General features: G+C 46.6%; 1 protein-coding gene across 1 annotated transcript in view; it reads right to left on the bottom strand.

Moving 5' to 3' along the window:
• Window positions 1–9,957: 9,957 nt before the first annotated feature.
• The window catches only part of TMPRSS4 (transmembrane serine protease 4), a 38,381-nt gene continuing 26,267 nt past the window's right edge, over window positions 9,958–22,071 (bottom strand). Inside the window, exons 7-13 of the mRNA XM_055306024.1 lie at window positions 21,591–21,631; window positions 19,277–19,436; window positions 17,631–17,797; window positions 16,745–16,843; window positions 16,415–16,557; window positions 15,038–15,187; window positions 9,958–14,628 (exon numbers count right to left, since the gene is read on the bottom strand). Of these exons, the coding sequence (XP_055161999.1) occupies window positions 14,617–14,628; window positions 15,038–15,187; window positions 16,415–16,557; window positions 16,745–16,843; window positions 17,631–17,797; window positions 19,277–19,436; window positions 21,591–21,631 (772 nt within the window). The 3' untranslated portion in view covers window positions 9,958–14,616. The remainder of the gene's footprint in view (window positions 14,629–15,037; window positions 15,188–16,414; window positions 16,558–16,744; window positions 16,844–17,630; window positions 17,798–19,276; window positions 19,437–21,590; window positions 21,632–22,071) is intronic.

Genomic DNA, 22,071 nt, shown 5'->3' with positions numbered 1-22,071 from the left:
TTTTAGGCTCACTGGGAGCTGGGTTCCAGTTTTATTACTTGTCAGCTGTAACTGGGACAAATTCCTTTGCTTCCCTGAGCCCCAGTCTCTCTAGTCTCCTTGTCTAAAATGTTACCTGCCTCGGTAAGATCACACGTGGAAAATGTCGAAGAATGTGTGGCACATTCCCGGGGAATTAAAGTTATACTAGTGCTGATTCCTTCTCTGGAGAAGTTGGAAAGCTGGCCCTTTAGTACTGGAGTCATTGCCAGGGCCCTGCCAATACTGCTGACCTTGGTAATGATCCTGGTACCACACTACATGTCCTCACATTCCCCTTCCTCCGGGGCCCCCTGCCCTAGGTTAACATTTGGCGACAGGTGAAATCTGCTTCAAAGAAACAAGGGTGACTTTGAAGAGGAAAAGCACAAGACAAATACTGCCTGGTGTATATGAGGGCTTTGCTTGGCTGGTCCCTCCCACTGGCTGTTCCAGGGCAAAAGCTATATGGTGGTAGGAGAGGAGAGGAGCTTTGGCTTGTATCTCAGGAATGACCCAATCCATGTACATTTCTTTTTTTTTTTAAATTTTTTTATTTATTTATGATAGGCACACAGTGAGAGAGAGAGAGAGGCAGAGACACAGGCAGAGGGAGAAGCAGGCTCCATGCACCGGGAGCCCGACGTGGGATTCGATCCCCGGTCTCCAGGATCGCACCCTGGGCCAAAGGCAGGCGCTAAATCGCTGCGCCACCCAGGGATCCCTCCATGTACATTTCTTATTGTTGATCATAAATGATCTGAACATGGATTACCCAAGCACTCCTGGCTTCAGAAGCGTTCCTGGCTGTCGGGCATAAGGCCAGGCTGGTAAGGAATTGAGGATATGTATGAATGAGTTCTGGCCAGCAAGGGTAGAATCTACTACGCCTGCCTATTTTTTCTCACACCTGAAACCCTTTGATCAGCAAGTCTCATCGGCTCTGTGTTCAAAATGCACCCTGAACTCAATCACCTGTGCAATCCTGGAGCAGGCCGCCATGGGCTCTTGCCCGGATTCCCACAGTACCTTCCTCACTGCTCTTCCTACCTCTGTCCATGCCCGACCTCAGTCTGGTCTCTTGAGTGGTCCTTTCAAAACAAAATGAGATGATGTCATCTGTGCTTCCAGACTAGGCAGAGACTTGGGGACCATGTATCTTTGAACCTCAAACACCTAAGAATAGATGACATGGTGGTTTTCAGATGTAGGAGCAAAGGGATTGGAGGACGGTGATTCCAAAGAAGGATAGACAAGCACGGTTATCCTACTGTTGGCTGAGCTTACAGCATGGAGAAGGTTTCCTGACCACAGTGCGGGGAGGGGACCCCGGCTAAGCCCGGCAGCTCTAAGTTGATGAGAAACTGAAGTAAGTCAGTCGGAGAAGGACAAACAGTGTATGTTCTCACTCATTTGGGGAATATGAATAATAGTGAAGGGGAATATAAGGGAAGGGAGAAGAAATGTGTGGGAGATATCAGAAAGGGACACAGAACATAAAGACTTCTAACTCTGGGAAATGAACTAGGGGTGGTGGAAGGGGAGGAGGGCGGGGGGTGGGGGTGAATGGGTGAAGGGCACGGAGGGGGACACTTGACGGGATGAGCACTGGGTGTTATTCTGTATGTTGGTAAATTGAACACCAATAAAAATTAATTTATAAAAAAATAAAAAAATAAAAAAATAAACCTATGTAACATAAAATCTAAAAAAAAAAAAAAAAAAAAAAAAAAGAAACTGGAAGGTGATGGCAATTAGAACTCACAGGGCCAGGGATCCCTGGGTGGCGCAGCGGTTTGGCGCCTGCCTTTGGCCCAGGGCGCGATCCTGGAGACCCGGGATCGAATCCCACATCGGGCTCCCGGTGCATGGAGCCTGCTTCTCCCTCTGCCTGTGTCTCTGCCTCTCTCTCTCTCTGTGTGTGACTATCATAAATAAATTTAAAAAAATTTTAAAAGAACTCACAGGGCCAGACACCTGCCCAGAGTCCTGGCGAGTCTTCAGCTGACACTGATGGTGGGGTGTGGGAGGAGACCACGGGAGGCCCCGGCAAAGGCACGGGGAAGGGTGGAGGGTGGAAGTCCTGGGGCTGACAGGGGAGCCTTTCATCTGGGGCTGATCCCACCCCCTCCGGAGGCAGCACCCTTTGAGCACCCTTCCTACCTCCCATGAATTACAAAGTCAGTGGCAATGTTCTTTTTTTTTTTAATTTTTATTTATTTATGATAGTCACAGAGAGAGAAAGAGAGAGAGAGGCAGAGACATAGGCAGAGGGAGAAGCAGGCTCCATACACCGGGAGCCCGATGTGGGATTCGATCCCGGGTCTCCAGGATCGCGCCCTGGGCCAAAGGCAGGCGCCAAACCGCTGCGTCACCCAGGGATCCCAGTGGCAATGTTCTTATTCTGCCCGGTGTGAGCTCCAGTTCTGGCTGCACCTCTGCTGAGGCTCTTCTGCTCCGCAGGTAATTCCCTCACCTGCAGGCCTCTCCGTTGGTCTCCACAGACGCCAGGGGCCCCTTTGCAGGTCTCCAGAGTTCTCCCCGTGAAGCTCGCTCTGCTCCAGGACTTTGCAAGGTAAGCCCCACCGGCGTTGTCCCCCCATCTCTGGGGCTCCGGCAGGTTGCCAGGCTCTGGCCGGCTCCCCCTTCCTGTACTTGAGCAGATGTAGGGTGCACTTGCTTTGCTTCTTTGCTCTCGGAGATCTCGGTCCTGTGCTGCCTCGGGTCCTGTGTCTGAAAGTCATTCCGCACACGGCGGCCTCAGTTTTTGAGTTGTTTCAGGTGGGAGGGTGAATTTGCTCTCATTCTTTGTCAGAAGAAATTCATGAAAACTTGCAGTCACAGAGAAACCAGTACACGCGTGTTTATAGAAGCTTTGTCATTGCCAAACAAAAAAAACAATCTAAATGTCCTTGAGCTTGTGAATGGATGGAGGGACAAGCTGTCGTCCAGCCATACTGCGGCCTAACCTTCCGTGATAAAGAGCTGCGTGTGCCAGTGTGGATGAACCTCTAACGTTAGCATTATGCTAAGGGAAAGAGTTCAGGGTTGAGCAAGTACCTACCTTATTGTCCCACTTCTGTGCCTTCCTGGGAAATGCAACATGGTAGTGATGGAAACCGATGAGCGGTTGCGGGGGGCTGCAGGTGGGCATGGGGAAGGCGCTCAAGGGCCAGTGAGGCTTTTGGCGGGTGATGGAGCTGTGGTTGCTTGCTTGTACACGGTTGTCAAAATTGGCAGAGCTCTATACTAAAAATGATGAGTTTTACTGTATGTAAAGTACGTCTTAAAAATTGCAAAAAATTAGATATTACTCTTTTTGTTCAGAACCTTCCAGTTTATCGCCCAGAAGGCTCTATCGTTCTGCCCGTTACCTCTCTCTCTCTCTTTTTTTTTTAAGATTTTATTTATTTGAGAGAGAGACTGTGAGCAGGGGGAGGGGCAGAGGCAGAGGGAGAAGCAACTTCCTGCTGAGCAGGGAGCCTGACATGGGGCTCGATCCTAGGACCCTGGGATCATGACCTGAGCTACAGGCAGACACTTGATTGAGCCACCCAGATGCCCCCCTGTTGCCTCTTTGATGTCATCTTTTTCTCACATTCTCTCTCTGTGGACTCCTAGCCTCCTTGTTTCCCTTGCTGTGCCTCACATATCAGCCTCTTTTGTCTCAGAACCTTTGTGTGTGTGTGTGTGTGTATATATATATATTTCCCAAGAGAAGAGAGAGAGATATTATATATATATCTCCCCCTGCCCCCCTTTCCTTGAAGGGATGGGATCGGTGGAGTCTCTAGGGATGTGCCAGTCCTGCCCAGAGGGAGGCCGGAGTGGACTGCGAGGTCAGTTGTCTGAGGCCTTGACAAGGCCGAGCATCTGTAGACAGCTTTCAGGTGGGCTATGGGAGGGGTAGGAGTCCTGGGTGCCCTGGCTTCTGAAAAATGTAGTCAGCATGAGCATCACCAGTCAGCTTGTTAGAGAGGATTTCAGGTCTTCTCCCTGCTCCCCACCCTCCACCCCCTGGTCAAATCTACTGAAGCAGAATTTGCTCTGTAGCAAGTTTCCCAGCTGGTTTGTGGGTACATTTGACAAGTACTAGTCTCAGACTACAGGTGTGGGTCCCTGGCCCGAACCTAGTGCTCACCCTGGTACTCCCTGCAGGAGGCTTAGAAAAGCAGGGCTTTGTCCTACCCATTGTTTTCCCTCATCTTTGGCCCTAACCAGGAAGTGGAGGCCTCTGGGAGTGGGCAAGGGTAACCTCAACCTCATAAAGTCATGACGAAGGCAAACACGAATCGAATCCCTAGGGTCCCAAGTCACTTTCCTGCAACATATCAAAGTCTCATGGTATTCCTGGAAGGCGAGTATAATTATCCCCATTTTACCCGTGATAAGAACAAAGCGCTGAGAAATTAAAAAAAAAATTCCCAAAGATGTAACTCTTAGGTAGCAGAGTTAGAATTTAAACCCCATGCATTTTGTAAAACAAGTAGACAACCCATTTATGGATGTTTGCAAATACTAACGTGCTAGTCACTGCCTTAGGCTGAGTGCTTGCAGGACCTGGTCCTTCTCCGAGTACTTGACATGAATATTCAGTCATTTTGCCCTCAGGGCACTTGTCCCTGGGAGGGAAGAGCCATTGTTGCTAGTCCCATTTCACAGATGAGGAAATGGAGGCCCAAGTGATGTTCAGTGGTGTCTGTAGAGTCTAGATCCGGCAGTATAGATCCGGCTGAGATCAGTGGCTGCCTCTGAGGAGGGAGGCGAAGGGTTGAAGGGAAGTGTGACTCTTTAAGGCTTCAGCATTGTTTAGAACTGGGTAATCCATTCACAGTGAGCACACAGTTTTTTTCTTTCCTTTTTTCCCCCCTTCTTTTAAAGATTTATTCATGAGGGATACAGAGAGAGAGGCAGAGACACAGGCAGAGGGAGAAGCAGGCTCCCTGCGGGGAGCCTGATGTGAGACTCAATCCCAGGACCCCAGGATCATGACCTGAGCCAAAGGCTCAACCACTGAGCCACCCAGGCGTCCCCACCCAGTCCAGGTGTGCCTGGCCTTGAAGCCCAGATTCTTTTCACTGCAAAGCCATCTTACTGCTCCTTTTGACTTCCTGTTCTGTCCCCTCCTGGGAGCACCCAGCTCCTCCCTGCCCTGCCTTTATTCCTGCTGTTCCCCTCACCCCAAAGCCCAGATGGATTCAAATCCTTGGCTGCTAGTTCTATTTCCTTTTTAAATTTTATTTAAATTCAACTTGCCAACATCCAGTATCATACCCAGTGCTCATCATATCACGTGTCCTCCTTAATGCTCATCACCCAGTTACCCCGGGCCCCCACTCCCCTCCTGCACCCCTTTGTTTGTTTCCCAGAGTCAGGAGTCTCTCTCATGGTTTGTCTTCCTCTCTTAATTGTTCCCCACTCACTTTCCCCCTCTTCCCTTATTTCTACTTCTATTTCATTTTTTTTAAAAGTTGGTCCAAAGCTCAGAAACAGAACATTTCAGTTGGCTCAGTTTTTTTTTTTTAAGTATTTATTTATTTATTGAGACAGAGAGAGAGGCAGAGACCTAGGCGGAGAGAGAAGCAGGCTCCATGCAGGAAGCCTGATGTGGGACTCGATCCTGGGATTCCGGGATCATGCCCTGAGCCAAAGGCAGATGCTCAACTCCTGAGTCACCCAGGCGTCCCGCTACTTCTATTTCAAATGCCACTTTTCTATGGCATTTATACACAGCTGGATTATGTCATGTTAGAATTCTCCCTTTAGCTTCCCCACAGCATGGATGGACTGGGCTGCACCTCCCTTTCTTTCCTCACCCCTTTCCTGGTATCTGGCCGGGGTTCACACTCAGGGCTCTATCATGCTCCCTGAGATGGTTTGGTTTCACGGAGGACTCTCTCGCGGAGCTAGCTCTGGAGCTGTGAGAGCCAGGTCCAGTCTCTCTGGGATTCAGCTCCCTTCCATCCTTGTGGAAAAAGAAAGAATCTTCTCTACCCACCAACCTCTCTCCACACCTCTCCTCCAGAGATGAGGAGGCTCTGCTGTGAGGGCCTCTGTGTTAGCCATAGTATAATTCCTTGCTCCCTCTTGGCCTCTCTGGTTGGAATCACTTATGCTCTGACTGTAGAAGGCAAAAGTAGGCCCATCTCTGCACATGCCCAGGTTGGGAAAGAGCACAGGCATTTCAAGGTTAGCTGCTAAGTGTCACCCTAGAACATTCCATGAATATACACACATGGATAGCTATATCTGTCTGTATATGTATATAATAGATTATATATTTTTTATTCTGAGTAAATTTTATAATTTTTGACTATGAATGACCTATGAATTATTTAGAGGTCTTTTTAACATCACATGCGTATTTCATATTTTAAAAAAGATTTTACTTATTTATTTGAGAGAGAGTACATGCACATTAGCAGGAGGAGGAGACAAGAGGGAGAAGCAGACTCCCTCCTGAGCAGGGAGCACAATGTGGGGCTGGATCCCAGGACCCTGAGATCCTGACCTGAGCTGAAGTCAGACACTTAACTGACTGAGCCACCTAGGCACCCCTGTTTTATATTTTAAAAACTATTGTTAGCTATTGCCTTTGATTTAATAGCATTATAGTCAGAGAGCTTTATCTTAGCCTAGGTTTCTTAGAAAACTTATCTAAAAATAAAAAAAAAGAAAGAAAGAAAACTTATCTAAATTAAAGGTACAACTTAATGCTTTATCATGGGGTTCCATCCCAGGAAAGTAGGAGTCAGAGGGAAAGGGCTGTGAAGCAGGGAGAAGGAGAAAGCCATCACAAGGTGAGGAGTTCCTGAACTGACCACTGTTCTATAAGCTGAATCACAGGACAGTCCCTGGGGAACTAGGGCTTCTCTGAATAGTTCCATACTGGGAAGAACGATGAGTAATTTATCTGCTGGCTCCATCCTGTCTCCTGTTTTCCATTATTCAACATTTGTCCTATAGATAGTAATTTCTATGTTACATTGCTCAGCCTTTCCAGGCAGCTCTGGGGAAGCTCTGAGTGCTAGAGCTACTCTGGCTCCCATAATGGTGGGAGCGATGAAGACCACCCAAGCCAAAGCCCGGCCCTGGCCCCAGTTTGTGCAGGAAGATTGGTGTGGTGTTAGAAATGATGGGTTACCAGAGCTTTAGAACCATGGACATGAAAGCGGCCAGAGCTGGGTCCATGCAAGGCAGGAATCTGGGCTGAGAGGTGGGAGGATGGGGATGTAGGCAAGGCTGAGTGGGGATTGATGGGAGCATGAAACTGGGTCTGGTGGGTGCCCATACTACTTTTGAAATGTGTCAAGACTTTATGGCCTAGTATATAGTCGACTTTTTACAAATGTGCTTGAGACGGATATTTATTTTCTAAGTTTTGAGTGCAAGATTCTGTACCTATTAGGCATGCTAATCATATTATTTAATCTTCTCTACTAGTATTTTATCTGTTTGACCTAAATCAATAAGTGGGAGAAGAATGCTGTGCTGTAGTCTTCTGTGTTGGTGGATTTATCAATTTCTCCTGTAGTTCTATTTTTTCTTTTCTTTTTCAGATTTTATTTATTGGAGAGAGAGAGAGAGAGAGAGAGAGAGAGAGAGAAAATGAAAATGCAAGCTGGGAAGAGGGGTAGAGGGTGAGGGAGAAGCAGACTCTAGCCCGTGGAGCAGGGAACCCGATGTGGGACTCGATCCCAGGACCCTAGGATCATGACCTGAGCCGAAGGCAGACACTTAACCACTTGAGCCATCCAGATGCCTCCATTAGTTCGTTTAGGGCTATTTTTATATTCTGTTTATACAAATAAGAAAAACATATTTACTGAGAAATGTTTTTGAAATATATTTTAAATATACAGAAAAGTAGAATGAAACATCACTTTGATTTCACACTTGATGACATTTTGCTGTATCTGCTTCAACTGTTGTGTTTTTCCTGAAGTCAATTACAACTTCAAGTCATTTTATCCCCAATTTTTCTGCATGCATGTCTAAGGATATTTTTGTAAAGTATAATATCATGGTCACACGTAAGGAACTGTTCCTTATGACCATTTAATCCACGGATCCTATTCACAACTCCCCAGTTACCTCTTTACCCAAATGTCTTTTGCTGCTAATTTGTTCAAGACCCAGTCAGGGAGCTCCTATTTGGTTGTTATGCCTCTTAAGAGCCTTTCACGACATTGACTTATGAAGAGGTTGGGTCACCTGTGTGTAGAATGTCCCACCTTTTGGATTTATCTGTTAGCTTCCAAGTGGTGTCATTTAACTCATTTTTCTAACTTATATGTTTAGCTGGAAATTAGATGTAAAGGTGTAGATTAAGCATTTTTGATAAGGTGCCTTGAGGTGACGCAACATGAGGCATACTTCATATTCACAAGAGGAGGCACATAATATCTCTACTCCACTGTTAGTGGGCAGGGTAATGTCAGCCTGATTCCTTGATTTTATTTTTATTTTTTATTTTTATAAGGTTTTTTTTTAAAGATTGTATTTATTTGACAGAGAGAGAGAGAGAGAGAGAGAGAGAGAGAGAACGAAGCGTGCTCACAAGTAGGCAGAATGGCAGGTAGAGGGAGCACTTGATGTGGTGTTCAATCCCAGGACCCTGGGATCATGACCTAAACCGAAGGCCAGATGCTTAACCAACTAAGCCACCCAGGTGCCCCTAATTCTTTGATTTTAGAGTTAGATTTTCCTGTTGAGATTAGCAAGGAACCTGTGGGATGATACTTGGGCATTTAACAACTATCCAGTTCTCCATAACCTTTCCCTTAATGCTTTTCACCTCCATTTGACGATTCTTGCCTGAATCCATGATTTCATTAGAGGTTGTAGATTTTCTATCATTCACTGATTTGATTAGCTACATTTTTTGGTGTGTGTAAAGAAGAGCTTCCCTTCACTACCTTGAGCACCTTGTTACCTGGAGGTAGATTTCTATGGTGAAGCAGAAAGATGCTTGCTTCCTCGCCTCCCCACCCCCCATTACTATTTCAGAGTAAGGACTTGGTATGACAGTCAACTCCAGTGGTGACAAAGGGATTGTGTTTTTTTCTTTTTGTTTATAGGTTTTAACTTGCTCTGTCTTCCTGGTGAATTGATCCTTTTATGACTATGCAGTGACCCTCTTTATCCTAAAGTCAGTTTTGTTTTTTGTCCTAAATCCCTGCTTTAAAAAAATGTTATATAGCTTTTCCAGCTTAAATTTGGTAAAGTGCTTGTGTTCTAGATATTTTTCAATCTTTTTATTTTTAATAGTTCCATAACCTAATGTTTTGGATGTATCTCTTATAAATAACACATAGCTTGATTTTACATTTTTATTCAACTTAATTAACTCTATTAGTTGGTAAGTTTAACATTTAGTGTGATTATTGATAACTCTTATTTTTACCCACTTACTTTGTACTTTTTGTTTATTTTTTCCTGCTTTCTTCTTCAGTCTCCTCCTCAGCCCTCTGAGACTGTGTTATTTGTTTTCTTTTCCTGAATCTATTTGTTTTTTTTTAATTTTATTTATTTATTTATTTATTTATTTATTTATTTATTTATTTATTTATGAGAGAGAGACAGAGAGAGAGAGAGATGCAGAGACACAGGCAGAGGGAGAAGCAGGCTCCATGCAGGAAGCCTGATGCGGGACTTGATTCCAGAGCCCCCGGGATCATGCCGTGAGCCAAAGGCAGATGCTCAACCTCTGAGCCACCCAGGTGTCCCTAAACTTCCTTCTTGAACAATTTCAGAACTTTGGAATATTTTAACTCCAACTGTCCCCTCCTGACTTACATGGCATTGTTATCCTGTATCTTACTTAGGTTTTAAAAAAATTAACCCACAAGATAGGTGATATTTTATGTAGACAAAGTTCATTTAGATTTATGTACATTTTTATCAGTTGCTTCACTATGTCTTCTAGCATCTCTGCTCTTCCTATGGGGATCATTTTTCTTTTTTCTAAAGTACATACTTGAATTTACCCAAAGGATACAAACATACTAATTTGAAGGGATACATGCACCCTGACTGTTACAGCAGCATTATCGACAATGGCCAACTTATGGAAATAGCCCAAGTGTCCCTTGATAAAGAAGATGTGGTATGTATACACAATAGAATATTACTCAGCCATGAAAAAGAATGAAATCCTGTCATTTGTAAGATGGATGGAGCTAGAGAGTATAACGCTAAGTGGAATAAGTCAGTCAGAAAAAGACAAATACCATTTGATTTCACTCACACATGGAGTTTAAGAAACAAAACAAATGAACAAACGGGGAAAAAAAGAGAGGCAAACCAAGCACCAGGCTCTTAACTATGGGGAACAGATTGATGGTTGGTTACCAGAGGGGAGGTAAGTGGGAGGATGGGTGAAATAGGTGATGGGGGTTAAGGTGTGCATCTGTGATGAGCACAGGGTGATGTATGGAATTGTTGAATCACTATATTGTACAACTGAAACTAATATCACATTGTATGTTAACTAGAATTGAAATAAAAACTTAAAAAATACATACTTGAGATATTTCTTTAGAGGAGACCTGTTGGTAGTAAACTCTCAGTCGTTTCCTTGAAAATGCCTTAATTCTTAAAAGGTAGTTTTGTAGGATTCACAATTCTCTATTGTCTCAGCACACTGAAGATAGAGTTTACTGGTTCCTTTACTGCTATGGGGAAGTCTGCTGGCAATCTAATTCTGGTATTTAATTTAATTTAATTTAATTTAATTTAATTTAATTGAGAGAGAACAAGCAAGTGAGAAAGAGCACAAGTGGAGGGACAGAGGGAGAGGAGAGAGAGAATCCCAAGCAGGGTCCATGTTCAGTGAGGAACCTGATATAGGGCTTGATCCTAGGACCCCGAGACCATGACTGGAGCCAAAACCAAGAGTCGGATGCTCAACCAACTAAGCCACCCAGGCGTCCCTCACTCTGGTATCTTTATGGTGTTGTAGGAAGCCTGGGTTGTCTCTCTGGTTGCTTTAAAGAGTTTGTTCATTTTTGGTGTTCTGAAACTTCACTATCATGTGTCTAGGTGAGGATTTATTTGAATATTTCTGCCTTGGTCATATGTGCTTATGCACTATTGGGGCAAATGCTGTATGTGTGGATTCATGCCTTTAATGAATTTTGAACATTCTCAGCTGTTATCTCTTTAGATGTTGTTTCTCCTTCATATTTCTGTTCTCTCCCTCTGATTCTTCAACTGGATTTGTTAGACTTTCTTATTCTAGTCTCCATTGTCCACAGCCTTGTTTTGTGTGTATATATATTTTATATCCTTATTTCTTTCTATAGCAAACTTAGTAATTTCTTCCATCTAACTTCTGGTTCATTAATCTTCTCAATCTGTCTTAAGTGCTATTTACCCCAAACATTCAGCTTTTTTTTTTTCATTCAGCTTTTAAATTTAATAAAAAAGGTAGTTTTTTTGAGGTTTTATTTATTTATTCATGAGAGATAGAAGGACAGAGACAGAGGGAGACGCAGGCTCCTCATGGAGTGGGGAGCCTGATGTGGAACTTGATCCCAGGACCCTGGGACTATGACCTGAGCTGAAGGCAGACGGTTAACCAACTGAGCCCTACCCAGGTGCCCTATAGCTCTTATTTCTAAGAGCTCTATTTGGTTCTTCTTCAAATCTACTTGTCACAGTTGCTTTATTAAAATACCTATTTTTTGGCTGTTTTTAGAGAGACAGAATTGTGTGCATGCATGAGTGGAGGTGGGGAGGGGTAGAGGGAGAGAGAAAATCTGAAGCAGGCTACCTGCCTAGTGTAGAGCCCAACAGGCTCGATCTGATGACCCTGAGATCATGACTTGAGCCAAAATCCAGAATCAGATGCTTAACTGAGCCATCAGGGTGCCCCCAAAATACCTATTTTTTTTAAAGAGAAAATAGATATTGGTGAGGTTGTGGAGAAATTGGAACCCTTGTGCACTGAATGTAAAATGGTGCAATCCTCATGCAAAACAATAAAAAATTGGGATACTTGATGGCTCGGTCAGTTCAGTGTCTGCCTTTGGCTTGGGTTGGGATTCCAGGGTCCTGGGATCGAGCTTGTGTCGGGTTCCCTGCTCAGTGGGGCATCTGCTTCTCTCTCTCTCCCCCGCTTGTGTTTTCTTTCTCTCTCTCAAGTAAATAAAACAATTAAAAAAAAAAGGAAAACAATAAAAAATTGAAAACAGATACCATATGTCCAGCAATTCTATTTCTGGGTATATACCCCAAAGAATTGAAAACTGAATCTTGAAGAGAGATTTGTACACCCTGCTCATAGCAGCATTATTCATTATAGCCAGGAGGTAGAAACAAGATGTCCATTGATGAATGAATGAATAAATGTAGTATAAATAACGGAATATTATTCAACCTTAAAAAGGAAGAAAAATCTGACACAGGCTACAACCATGGATAAACCTTGAAGACACTCTGCTAGGTGAAGTAAGCTGGGCACAAAAAGGCAAATGCTATGTGATTCCACTTACATGAGGCACCTAAACTAGTCATTTTCATAGAGACAGAAGGTAGACAGGTGGCTTCCAGTATCATGGGGGAGGAAGAAATCGGGGAGCTATTGTTTAATGGTACAGAATTCTGGAAGGGAAAAAGAGTTTTGGAGATGGACGGTGATGGCTTAATACCATTGAACTGTATACTTACAAATGGTTAAGATAGTAAATTTTTGTGGATTTTAAATTACAAATATTTAAAAATATCTTTATGAGGAAAAAGTACCCATTTTAAGCATTTATTTTTAAGATTTTATTTATTTGAGAGAGAGCTAGCACGGGAGAGTCTGCATGAGTGGGGGGAGGGGCAGAGGGAGGAGCAGACTCCCTGCTGGAGCAGGGAGCCTGATGCGGGGCTTGAACACAGGACCCCAGGATCATGACCTGAGTTGAAGGCAGATGCTTAACTGACTGAGCCACCCAGGTGTCCCTCATTTAGAATTTATTTAAAGATTCAGAAATTATGATATTGGCATAATGTGATAGTTTATAACATGAACACTGGAATCAGAATACTCATATTCAGCTTACCTATATGTAACCTCAGGCAAGGTACTTAGCTTCATTGAGCCTCAGTTTTCTTACTCATAAAATGGGGATGGAAATGGGGATGGGATACGAATGGCAACTATCTCATAGGTTTGTATGAGTCTTAAATGACTTAATACACAGTGAAACACTTAGAATAATGTCTGGCACATAGACATATTCTATAGTATCAGTTTTTCTTATAACCTGGTAATTCTAACATAAGGTCCTTGACTATTTTTGATGATTCCCACTCCTGGGATTTTCTTTTTAAAAAACCTTGGCTGATCTTTGATGGTGAGCACTGGGTCTAGGTTTAGTTCTGATCTCAACTTTCATATAGGTCTTAGTCCCTTGGACAACCCAAGATTTTAGTTAGCTGTTGCTCTCAGATCTCTACCTTCATTTCAGCTCACGATTCTGATAATTTTGTTTTATTTATATGTGTTTATTCATGTTTTTATTTGGTCTTTGAAGATTTCTATTTCTTGAGAACCTAGTAAAGCGTTTTCACCTAAGATCTGACCAGGAGGGTCCTCAGAATACCTGGGCCCCCATACAGTGGCCAGAGAAGTCCATGGGGCTTAATTCTCTGACAATTTGAGTGCAAGATTTATTCATGCTTATGTACCCAGAACCCTACTTAGGTCCCACTTCAGACTTTGCATATATATGTATGTGTGTGTGTGTACATTTTTTTTTTTAAAGAATGGAAGAAACCATGCCCAGGGCTCTCTAGGTAGAAGTGAGGACTCAGGTGCAGTATCTCTTTCCAGGCACTGGGTGAGCCATGGTTTACCATCAGCCTTAAGCACGCAGATCCTCTCTCTCCCAAGTCACAGGTGTTATCTCCCGTCTTTGGGTCTCCTTTTTCCTTCTTTGGGTATCAGTGGTCTCCCTAGGACCTTTTCCTACCCAGGTGCAGGAATGATGCAATAGTCTCAGCTCAGTTCTTAGCATGCAGCCCAGTCCACCAGTGTCAGACTTTACCCACCTGTTTAGTAGCAGCATCCATAGAATTGTCATAACATTAAGTAATAGTATTGAGCCAATAGCAGGACTGTGCATTTTACATTACAACTGGTTTCTTCCTGGATGGGCTTGAGGATGGGTGGTGGAGAGGGCTGGCTTAGAGCCTTTCCTCCCTTCAATGGGTGATCTGAGCTTTTACTGGAGAGTCTACTTGGTGATCTGAGCTCTCACTGAAGAGTCTACTTCCATTTAGTAGAATAGGAAAGTTCCTTCCTGGCTTAGCAATGCCTTCAGAGACCTTGGCTAAAAGGCTGGCCTGTTCAGTAGGCTGTATCTTTCTCCTTGGGATGCCGGGAGCCCCAGGGGTGGTGGAGCTGGTGGTGGTGATTTCCTCTGGGTGCTTGTGGGCTGTGATGTCTTTTACAGGAATGGAAGCCCTTTGCTGCACCAAGAAATGTTGAGGCGATTGGCAGAGAGGTGTGCCCACAGGGGCTCTTGCTCTGTCTGACTTCTAGGGGGATCCCCAGTGGGCAGGACAGGGGGAGGCAGCTTCCAGCAATATGAAGGGGCCGCAGCATCATGGTGTAGACTATGACAAGAGACCAAGAGTCAGATGACTTGAAACTGGACAAGGTGGTGATATGTGCAAAGTTAGTCTGCTTTTTCTGAAGCTCTTTGCTCCTCTCTCTCCTCTAGGGATGTTTCTTGAAAGTTTCCACCCTTTTCATCCCAATGGAGTCTGTTCTCTGGAAATTCTTTGCCAGAGAATAGAGAATGATAAAGCTGGGTGTGTTCTATATCCTAAGGCATTTGTATTTATTTGGAATCTCAGGTCTAAGGAATTCCAGCTCTTCATGGCGGAATCTCAGGTTGTCACTGAGGGGCAAATTATTTAGGATGTAAGGGGTCATCTCAGACCATTTAAATCAAAGCTAAGGACAGTTTGGTACCTTTAGGGTAGAGAGGAAGGTAGGGAAGGTACAATAGTTGGGGCTCACCTTTCGGACATTATAGATCCAGTTGAGATAGGCTGTGACCTTGGTGTACACTCCCGGGGTACTGGGACCCCCACAGCCATGGCCCCAGCTCACGATGCCCACCACCTGCCACTGGTCAGAGTGATACATCAAGGGCCCACCGCTGTCACCCTGTGAGACACCAGAACAGGGGCTGCTGGGGAGGGCAGGCAGGGCTGGCATGGAAGAGTGGGCTTATCTTTCGTCCCTTTCCTGCATTGGCCCATCCTTCCCCTGTGCTCCCCACTGCTCCCCAGTGCTGTGTGCTGTTCTGCCCTCACCGCTTCTGCTGAAGCTCTTCCTGCAGCTTGGAAGGCCTTTCGATTTGGGGTGAGAGGGTTCTGTTTGTGGTCAAGAAAGTAGTTGGTGTGCCTTCTTGCAGAGATTCACAATGCACACTAGAGCAAACCAAAGTCTCTAGAAGGTTCTGCAGTGAGAAGCCCAAATATTTCTTTTTTATAACCGAGTATTTCCCAGATTATTTAGCTGCTCAGGAGATGCCTATTGCACGCCAGGTACTGTTTTAGACAATTAGGATTTGATCAATTAAAAGAACAAAGATCCCTGCCCTCGGGGAGCTTAGAGTTAAATGGAGAAGAGAAAGACGGTAAACAAGACCAGAACTTGTCAGGTAGTGAGAAGTGCACTTATCTGGGTGTCTGTCCCAGCTCCTTGTAGTCCCTGAGACTTCCTCCCTCAGAACCCAACAATACCGGGTAGCCTAACTCTTCCCCCTCCCGCCCCACCCCCGCCACTGTGAGCTCCCCAAGGGAAGAAGACACTGTCCCTAAAACCCAGTATTTATTTACCTGACATTCAAGAGATGGCTAAGAGCTACCTCTTGAGTGAAGGAATTTAATGGCTGGGAATGGGGGCAGGAGTAGGGATAGGGACTATAGTGAAAATAGCTTGGAAGATTGTTTGGGGGTGGAGGGAGTGAGAATGTATGCGGAGACTGGTCAGTAGGGTTGGCAGGGAGGCACTGCACCAGGGCTCATCCAGCAGCAGATGGATTTTCTCTAGGGTAGTTCAGCATCTTTGCAGTTCTAGAAAGAATAGACCTGGCATTCCTGCCCTCAAGTGACCCCTACTCCTATGAGTGATGGGAAGTAAGAGCAGGTGGGGTGGGTAACATCATCTTTGTATGTGAAATACACATTTGAAATCTTTCCACTGGTCTCTGTCCATCCTTCCTTCCATCATTCCATCCTTATCTTATAGTCTTTCTTCCCCTCCCTCTTCCCTTCATCACAACATTGAGTGCCCACCATATGCAAGACTTCATGTGAGGCAGTCGGCCTCTGGACTTATCTCTCTAGGACTCACATCCCTTTCCAAGGAACTCCCTTATGATCCCACCTGGCAGGTGTCCACGCCGCCCTCCAGGATGCCTGCGCACAGCATCATGTCGGTGACTTCCCCCTGGTATGCGTCCTCTGCATTGCACCGAGTGTGGTTAATGACCTGGACAGATGCCTGTTGCAGGGTGTCGGACATCTTTCCTGGGAGGTTGAAAACATGCTCATATTCCCCTTCTTGTTTCCTACCCCCAGCCCAGGAAAATTCTCTGGGTTGCCTGGCACCTTGGTGCTTGGACTTCCAGGATGGGTTTTTCTCAAGGATGGTCCTCCTTCCCATCACCTCCAAGAGCTGTTCCTTCAGCCCTGTGGTCCTAAACCCAGGACTTACCTCCATCCGGCTCCGTAAAGCCCCATCCAATGACCCAGAGTGGGGTGGCTGGAATGAGCTCCTCATCAAAAAAAGGCAGGCAGATGGGCCTGACTGTGCCTGCCAGGAGCAGAGAGTAGGGGGAGAGACTGGTGGCTAAGCCCTCTGGAAAGGTTGACATCAGGGTTTCCATGACTAGTGTTCCATGGGATGTTAACAAAAGTGGCATGAGAAAGTTTTGTGCTCAAATAAGTTGAGGAGATATGGTTTAAATATAATAAATTAAAAAAATCTCGTATCTTTAATATACAAATGTGCCCCAAGAAGAGAGCTCTACTATAAAAATATTTCCCCAACTTATTTGAGAATAGAAGCATTTTACTTTTCTCCTAAGGGATCAGTGTGTCCTGTGGAACTGACAGTTGGAAATGCTGATACAAATATTATCCAAGCATGAGTCATCTAACAGAGCTGTTCAAAGGTTCCAGGGGCTGCCTTAAAGGTAATGAGCTCCCTGCCCCTGGGAGACCAGATGGGCACAATAACCCCTCGGTAAAGATATTGTACAGGCTCTTGGCATTGGTTGAGGGTGGAGGAGGGACTAGATGATCTTTTAGGTCCCTTACAACCCCAAGATCAGATGAATCTATGATTCTCACTTGAGGTACTCCACAGGGAGAAAACAGACCTAAAAGAATCCGGCAGGGAGTGGGGTGGGTTGTCAGCTGAATGCTCAAAGGGGCCTCATGCCCCTCCCTGATGTTAGGCTTGTATATTCACTGGAAACAAATGCACAGCTGAGGGCTTGAGAGGACAAGTGATGTGTCCAAAGTCACTTAGTGAGCTAGAGGCAGGGTGGGAGTATAACCTGACCTAAGGGGGTCTGGTCCCAGATGTCACCTCTCACCGGAGAATGTGAGTGGGAACTGCAGCTTCACAAGCGCAATGTCCTTCTCTTTAGGGTATGTGGTGTTGAGCTCAAAGACGAAGATGTTGGCCACAGGCAAGGATGGGAAGGAGCCCAATTTGTCAGAGCCAGCCCTCACCTTCCAGTTGGACACATCGTGATGCTTCCTAGGGGACAGAGAGCAGGGTTCAGGCCTGAGCCAAGCATGTGCAGGGTTTGCGAAAAGCTTGGTCCCCAGGGCCCTGGGGATTGGGGTGCCAGGTGTCCCTACTTTAGGAGGTAATGATGGTGAGGCCAGGGGTGGTGGAGAAAAGGAGCAGGTGTGAGGAATCACCTACAAAATGCTAAATTCTAAAAGGGGGTTTGATCTTTTCACCCGGTGAAACCTGCCCAAGGAACCTTCTAACTGGAGGGTTGCAGAAGGGGGCTGTTCCCAGTGCCTGAGCTCTGAGGTCCTGGCACTCTCTACGCTGTCCCCAGTGCTTTTTACTCTGTGTTACTCATGTGGTACTCACATTGCCAGTTGTGTACTTGTCTGCCTTCCTGGTGACTCCAGATGCTCTTGCCTACTTAGTGTGCAGGGGTGGTTTTCCAGGAAAGGACTTAGAGCTTTGTCAGATCTCAAAAAAGGTTAAGAATCCCTGGCCTACACTGTGAGTTCCTCCAAGGCACTGACGGATCTAATGCATATGGGCACATAATATAGTACTTCTTAGATGTTGAATGAATAAATAAAAGAAGGAAAGTGAAGGTGGCCTGGGAATAGTCCTCCTTCAGCTGTTGGTAGGTACTGTTAGGTTGTAGAACCCGTGACTGAGAAAGGTACTTTCAGAAGTTCCAGGGGCATATGGCAAAGGTTATCCAGAAGTTCTCTTGTCAAACTGTGGCTCTGTGCAGGGGTTTCAGCTGAGGAGTGGTGCTTGTGGCAGCCCTCAAGGGCTTTGAAGAGGCTGTGGTGTGCAGGCCATTGGAGAGGGCCAGAGGTATGGGCTTGGCCTGTAAGGGAATCTATGTTTTTTGATTTTTTTTTTTAAGTTTTTGGCTATAATGGGGGAAGTGGCAGTGACTCTAGACCCTGGAACCTCTCCGTGGAAGACTGGCAGAGGGAGAGCATTCTCAGGACTCCAGAGAGCTCGATGGGAAGAGCTGCTGTGGAGTGAGAGATAAGGGACCAGGGATGCCTGGGTGGTTCAGTGGTTGAGTGTCTGACTTTGACTCAGGGCATGATCTCAGGGTCTGGGGATTGAGTCCCACATCGGGGTCCCTGCAGGGAGCCTGCTTCTCCCTCTGCCTATGTCTCTGCCTTTCTCTCTGTGTCTCTCATGAATAAAAAGTAAACTAAAAAAATCTTTAAGAAAAGATAAGAGGCCAGACTGAGGATGCTGGGTATCTGATTGCTTCCCAACTGGAAGAGGTTAAACTTGGTGATTGAGCCTGGTGACCAGCGCCCTCTGCTCACCCCGGGTGCCTAACAAAGGACATCATACCTGCTGACTCATTGGGGTGGCCACACCCAGGGACATGGTCTGCAGAAGGAGGGCAAAGAGGGGTGACGACATTGGAGCACAAGTTGGGAGACGAGGGACCCAGACACTGGCCCTCCAAGGCTTTGATCCCTCGAGGCTTCCTGGTGTGGTGGGCCTTACCTGAAGCAGTGGGCTGCCGTGAGGATCCAGTGGGGGTCCAGGACGCTCCCTCCGCAGATATGTTGTTTGTTGTACTGGATGCTGACCTGCCAGGGCCAAGAGTCCACAGAGGCCTTCTCCCCGCCCACCACCCGAGGGGCCTTCAGGCTCTCCCCACAGGCTGGCGTCAGTAGGAAAGAGGGAGAAATCAAGAGTCAGGCTCTTGAGGGATGGGCCTGCCTCCCCCTTGGAGGCCTGGCTCTATCGCCTTAGAGCCAGGCCCTTATGACTGGGACTTGGAGGGGTGGGGAGAACCAGGCCCATTTTGAGTTATTCAAAGGGAGAGAGTACCCCAGACCATAGGCCTTCCCCTCAGCCTCCCCCTCCTTTGTGTGGCTTTAGATGTGTTTATATTGTGGACGCGGGTGTGTCCGTGGTGCTGGGAATTCATGGCCTTCAAACCAAACAAGTGATGCGGAATTACGAAAGTCCTGCCCAGGTGGAGTGTCCCCAGCCACTCCTGCTGAGGTATCGGCAAACAGACACCCACAGACTGCTCTGGGTCCCGGAAGTAGGAAGAAAGTTCCAGAAACAGAATCTTCCTATCCTAAACCCCCCTTTCTCCGAGTCCTCCCACCCCCATGAGTGAGTCTCCCAGGTTGACACCCTGTGCTGTCTTTCATATGCCACCGTCCTAGGCTTTTCCATCACGACCCTGAAGCTCGTGTAAAAGCCTCCGTTCCCACCTCTCCGCCCTGCCCTTAGCCTCTCCAGTCCTGGCCGTCACTGCCACAGCTGTGGTGCTCACAGGAAAAGGCTGCTCTCCTTTCCGGGCCAATGTTGGCCAGGGGCTTTTCAGACACCTCATCGTCCAAACTCTGCTTTCTCTGTGTCTCCTCACAGTCCCAAGGCATCTCTCTCTAGGGTAGAGTTTAAAGTCCTCCTCCTGGCAGCAGCCTGTTGTCCTTATATAAGGTTTCTGTCTAGCCGAATCGATCTGCCTGTAGCTCCCTAAAAACCCTTCTGTTTTTGCTCAAGGAAACCCCCATCCCTGAGATGCTAGCTCTCCTCTTTGCTGCTTATCTGAACCATTGATTCGCTCAGCAAATTTGTATCATGCGCCTGCTGTGTTCAGGGAGGCTGGGAAGAGAGTGGAGGGCAAGACGGAAAGATGGACAGACAGACATGGCCCCTCCCTTCTGGGAGCCTACCTCTCAGTGTTTAGCCTGGGCACCACCTCCCTGGGGCTGCCCAACCCCTGGGGACTTTCTTGTCCTGGAATTTCCATAGCCTGCCCCTGCCGTTGGCCTGCCTTTTGTTTCTGTTGTGCTTAGCTCTTCCCAGTGAGATCGATGGCTCCTCAAAGGAGGGTCTGTGACTTAAACCTCTCTGTGACGCCTGTGCCATTCAGCGCCAGCCATTCAGTCATTCACTGGCTACCCACTGTGTATCGGTCCCCATGCATCAGGGATTGTGGGTGTCACGTTATAGTGACAAAAAGTCTTAACATCCAACAGGAGAGCACATCTACCGCCCAACGGCAGAGGTGGGGATGATGAGCTGGTTCCACTCAGCCTGTCCAGTTTCTGGCCAATGGGGCAGCCTCTGGTCGGTTCTTCCACAAGCCTGGAGGACAAGCTGGGTCACAGCTTGTTTCCTCTTCTGATCTACTCTGTAAGAGCTGGGGTTCTCCCAGGATCCCCTTGGGCAGTTGGATGCAAGGCCTTCTTGGGAAGAGGAACCTCAGAAAGGTCAGGCAAATGACTCAAGGTCACAATGGAAGCCAGTGGGACTCGTTGGTGCCTGGGTCTCCCTGTGGCAAGTTGGCTGTGAGTACTGCTCCCACCCGTGGCCTGGCCCCCCCCCCCCCCCCCCCCCCGCCGTAAGCTCCTAAGGAGAGTGGCCAATTCTGTTACTTGTCTGGTATTTTCTACTTTGAACTAGTGCACCTGACAGTGCTAGATGTGGTCTAACTGTTCAGTGTATTTTTGCTAAACTGAATGATCTGATCTTGGATGGCTGAGCACACCGTGCCCAAGGAGGCCTTATGGACCTGACCAGGGAGGAGGGGATGGAGTCCCAGTGCGTCCTTTCCAGCTTTTTGTTCCCTGCTAGCTTTCTGCTTAGCTTGCGGGCTTGTGAGTGCATGGTCCCAAAGAATTCTCAGCATCACCCACTTGAAGGAGCACTGACCTACAAACCCAAGACCCAAAGAAGTAAGTTTGGGACAAAACAGAAACTTAGGATCTGAGAAATTTAAGAATGAGGATGAAGGGCTTTCTCTCTGCTCATTGCTGGCACAGGGCCCAAACGCTCAGGGAGGGGGTGTACTCACCGAGGCAGTGCAGGGAGACCAGGGAGCCTGAGAGACAGGGTCTGGAAGGGAGACACAGAGCCTTGTGATTTCTGTGGGAGGCGAGGACTCCCGTCCTCTGGTAGTGTTGGCCCCAGCCCCTGTCCCAATACCTGGAAGTCTGGAACCCACGTGCTAGGGGACTATATGGAAAGTGCATGGCTGCTTAGTTCAGTTTAATTTGATTCGTTTGGATTCAAAAACCCCTGCTGCTAAGCACCCACTGTGTGCTGGGCCCTGCCTGTGTCAGAGCCCAACCCGAGCCCTTGGCATTCCTGGAGTGGAGGAGACCAGAGCCTGGAACCCTGTCTGTTACACTGTGGGCTTTCAAATGGACAAGAAGTGGGATTTCAATGGAATTACAGGCAAACATCATTCTGCTACCATCTTGGTCCTTTTTCAGATTTACTCTTGGATGAATAAGCAGCTGTCAGCAGCATCCTCTCTGGGGTTCTCTGCAGCA

The sequence above is a fragment of the Nyctereutes procyonoides genome, unplaced genomic scaffold (assembly GCF_905146905.1).
Source record: "Nyctereutes procyonoides isolate TBG_1078 unplaced genomic scaffold, NYPRO_anot_genome, whole genome shotgun sequence".
NCBI classification, from domain to species: Eukaryota; Metazoa; Chordata; class Mammalia; order Carnivora; family Canidae; genus Nyctereutes; species Nyctereutes procyonoides.
Note: the sequence above shows the minus strand (reverse complement) of the source record. Positions and strands in the feature narration are given on the sequence as shown.